This window comes from Lynx canadensis, chromosome F2, assembly GCF_007474595.2.
Source record: "Lynx canadensis isolate LIC74 chromosome F2, mLynCan4.pri.v2, whole genome shotgun sequence".
In the NCBI taxonomy this organism is placed as follows: domain Eukaryota; kingdom Metazoa; phylum Chordata; class Mammalia; order Carnivora; family Felidae; genus Lynx; species Lynx canadensis.
Window position 1 is genome coordinate 1,354,581 of NC_044320.2, and position 3,493 is coordinate 1,358,073.

General features: G+C 70.3%; 1 protein-coding gene across 1 annotated transcript; it reads left to right on the forward strand.

The window, feature by feature from the left end:
• The first annotated feature begins 1,828 nt into the window (after nucleotides 1–1,828).
• Nucleotides 1,829–3,493, forward strand: LOC115506240 (lymphocyte antigen 6H). The gene is made up of 3 exons (XM_032591917.1): nucleotides 1,829–1,949; nucleotides 2,640–2,759; nucleotides 3,023–3,493. The coding sequence occupies exons 1-3, from the start codon at nucleotides 1,883–1,885 to the stop codon at nucleotides 3,256–3,258; spliced, it is 423 nt and encodes a 140-aa protein (XP_032447808.1). The 5' UTR covers nucleotides 1,829–1,882; the 3' UTR covers nucleotides 3,259–3,493.

Below are 3,493 nucleotides of genomic sequence, written 5' to 3' on the forward strand. Positions count from 1 at the left end.
AACGGACTGAGGCACCCAGGCGCCCCTGAACTCATATTTGAATTGAAGGTGTGGGAGCCCCAGTCCCCAAGTTGGAGGGGACTCCTTCCCCTTCACTCCTCCAGCCCGGGGCGGGGTTAAGGTGTGCAGGCTCTAGGGTTCCAACACTCGCTCTGTCACCTGTCACTGCGTGACCTTGGGCGGGGAGCTCAACCTGTCTGTGCTTCCGTTTGCTCATTGTAAGGTGGGGACGCCAACAGCACTTGCAGGGAGGGTGTGAAGCTGTCACGACATAACGCACGGGTTTACACAGAGCACATACTATGTGCTGTGTCCATGGGATCAGGGGCACAGCTCACAAGGGGATGTTAGTGATAATCGTTTGTCTGAGGTAAGATCGGGCGGGGTGGGGGGTGGGGAGGGCGGAGCTCTTCTCACAGTGCTCAGCGCTAGGCCAACCGTGGGAACTCCACAAATATTTGCCCGGCCAAACGAAGGCAGACTAAAAGAAACAACCCCCAACACGTGCACAGGAGCTGGGGCTCACTCGGCGCTCAGCAGCGATGGATACCAGGCACAGGGGGCAGCGGGTGCGGGTGCGAAGACACAGCACTCAAAAGCTTTGTGCGGCGGGAAGGCGAGAGACAAAGCTGAGAAACGGGCCAAGCAGGCGGCGGAGACCAGCATTTGGGACTGGCGCCTCGGACGTGGATGTGGCGGCGGGTGGGGGTGGTCACAGCTGCTCCGGGTCCGGGCGGGGCGGGGGTGCGCACCCTCAAACCATCGAAGCGGGGACGGCTGGCCTGGGGAAGGCCCCTTCGCTGGGAGTCTGCGAACGAGGGCCTGAGCGAATCACCTCCGCTGTTACCCGCCTCCGTCCCTGCGTCTTTGTGCGTTTCGCTCGCTTCCTTTCGCAGTAAACGTTCTTCCGAGAAATTTCGAGGGGATCTCCGCCAAGCGGAGGGGGAAGAGCTCTCGCCTGCGCCGGGGGAGGGGCGCGCGGGACAGCCGCGGAGGGAGCCGGCACCGGAGGGGGCGGACGCGCGGGCCGGGCGCTGGCTGTCGAGGGGCGCGGACGGCCCGGGACGGAGACCCGCCGGGGCCCCGAGCCCCGGGCGCCCAGCCCGCCCTTCTCCCGCCGCCCCCGCCCCCCGCGCGCCCCCGCCCCGGCTCCGCTCCGCCCCTCGCGCGGGGTCCGCGTCTGCGGCTGCGTTCCCCGAAAGACAAGGCTGCGCCCGGGTTCCGGTCCGCAGGGAGACCGAAGGGCACCGCTCCCCGCGCCTCCCGGAGCCCCGGAGCCGCCAGCCCCCCCAGGGATGTGAGTGCGCCCCCGACCCGAAGCCCGCGCTCCACGCCTCGACCTGCGGTGAGCGCCCGGGCGCGCGCTGGAGGCGAGGGGCGGGGGCTCGGCCCGGGGTTCCCGGGCCCCCAGCCCAGGGGTGGGGGTGGGGACGTGGCGCGCGCCCCTCCCCCATCGGCAGGTACGGCCTGCTCGCACCTTGTCTTGCCCTTTTCTCTCCGGACGCACCTGCCGCTCCCCAGGGAGAAGACGCGCTGCCCCCGACCCTCCCCCCGCCCCCCACAGGTGCCCGGCGCGGGTTGGGGGCATTTCGAGCTGTCACCCTGCCCGAGACGGCGGACCTGTTCTCCCCGGAGGGGATGCTGTGATGGTGGACGCTCTGGGGGATGGGCTGGGGGTAGGGCTTCGCGAGCTAGCGGACCTTCCTCCCCTCCCGGGATTTCCAGGCGGAGGTTGCGCTCCGGGGCCGCGAAAGGAGGGGGGGGGCGGGGCTTGGGTCCGGCGGGCGGCGGGGACCCCTGACCGAGGCGTCTCCTTGCCAGGCCTGCGTCCCGGAGGACCTCCGCCCACCACCCCCGCTCCTTCCCGAGGCCCGCCTGGAGCATGCCGCCTGCAGCCATGAACGGCCTGGGCCTGGTGCTGCTGGCCGCCCTGCTGTGCTCTGCGCCCGGTGAGTCTGGGGGCGGCCCGCGGGGCTGGGCCGGGTCTCCGGGAGAGCCGGGCTGTGGGGCCGCCATCCTCCGACGGTGCCCGTCACGTCCACACCCGCTCCCGACCCCGGCGACCCCAGCCGGGCCCTCGCGCCCGTCGCTTTGACTCACGGTGCTCCGGCCCCAGCCCCAGCCGCACGGGGCCCTCCTGGCTCCTGCCCGCCCTTGTACCGTGGGCTAGTCCCGCACGGACGCCCCCTCGTGCGCCCCATCGCTTCTCAGAGCCCCCACCTGGCCTCCCAGCGAGTCCTTCCTGGTTTGGAACCGACCGAACTGTGCGGGGAGGTGTGGGAGCGTGCAGGAGCCTGTGTGAAAGCCCCATAAGTGTGAGGTGTGTGTGGCTGGTGTGTGCGCGCATGTGTGCACACGTGTCTGTGGGGCCACGGAGGGTGCCCAGGGGCTTCCGGAGTTCCGGCGGCTGGGAGCCTCCCCGCAGATTGCCCAGAAGGCACCGCGGTTCTCCCAGGGCCTGACCTCCGGGGGCCAGGCTGGCCTGGTCACCGCTGGTCGGCGAGGGGGCTGTGGTGCTTGGCCTCCTGGAGCTGCGCGGTCCTCCCGGGAGCAGCCTCGCTGGCCAGGGGAGTGGGGCACACACGGGCCAGCTTGGGCCTCAGCTCCTCTGCTCATCCGCGTCCTCGTGCCCTGCGCAGCTCACGGCCTGTGGTGCCAGGACTGCACCCTGACCACCAACTCGAGCCACTGCACCCCGAAGCAGTGCCAGCCGTCGGACACGGTGTGCGCCAGCGTCCGGATCACCGACCCCGGCAGCAGTGAGTCGGGACCTGGGCCCGGCAGGGGGCGGTTGGGGGCGACCTCTGAGCCCCTCCGGCCGTGGATAAGAGTGTGGGTCTGTGGGTAGGACACTGCCTTGCTGTGTGACCGTGAGCGGCGTCGCTCCTGCCCAGGCCCCCTCCGTGGCCCCCTCCGTGGCCCTCTGCGTGAAGTTGAGGCGGCGTGGGTGGGTCCCGTGCGGGGCAGGAGGAAGAGGGCGCAGGTGCGGCTCCCGCCCCAGGCTCTCCCCGCTCTGCCCCAGGCAGGAAGGACCATTCCGTGAACAAGATGTGCGCCTCGTCCTGCGACTTCGTTAAGCGGCACTTCTTCTCGGACTATCTGATGGGCTTCATTAACTCTGGGATCTTACAAGTCGATGTGGACTGCTGCGGGACGGATCTGTGCAACGGGGGGCCGAGGGCGGGGGGTGGCCCCTGGGCCCTGGCCGGGGGGCTGCTGCTCAGCCTGGGGCCGGCCCTCCTCTGGGCTGGGCCCTGAGGCCCTCCCCCTCCCACAGGGCTTCCAGCTGACCCCCCCTCCCTGAGACTCGAGGCCTCCCTCTCTCGCCGCCAGCTCCGAGTCCCAGCCGGCAGGATGTCTCCGGGCCCCGGGGGTGCAGGCAGGGGGCTGGGACCCCCAGGTCTCCGAGGGAAAGGCAGGCAGAGCCAGGCCCAGCCCCACAGCCTGGCTGTGAGGGCGTCTTCCGCGGAGAAATAAAGTCGCTTCTGGTCCA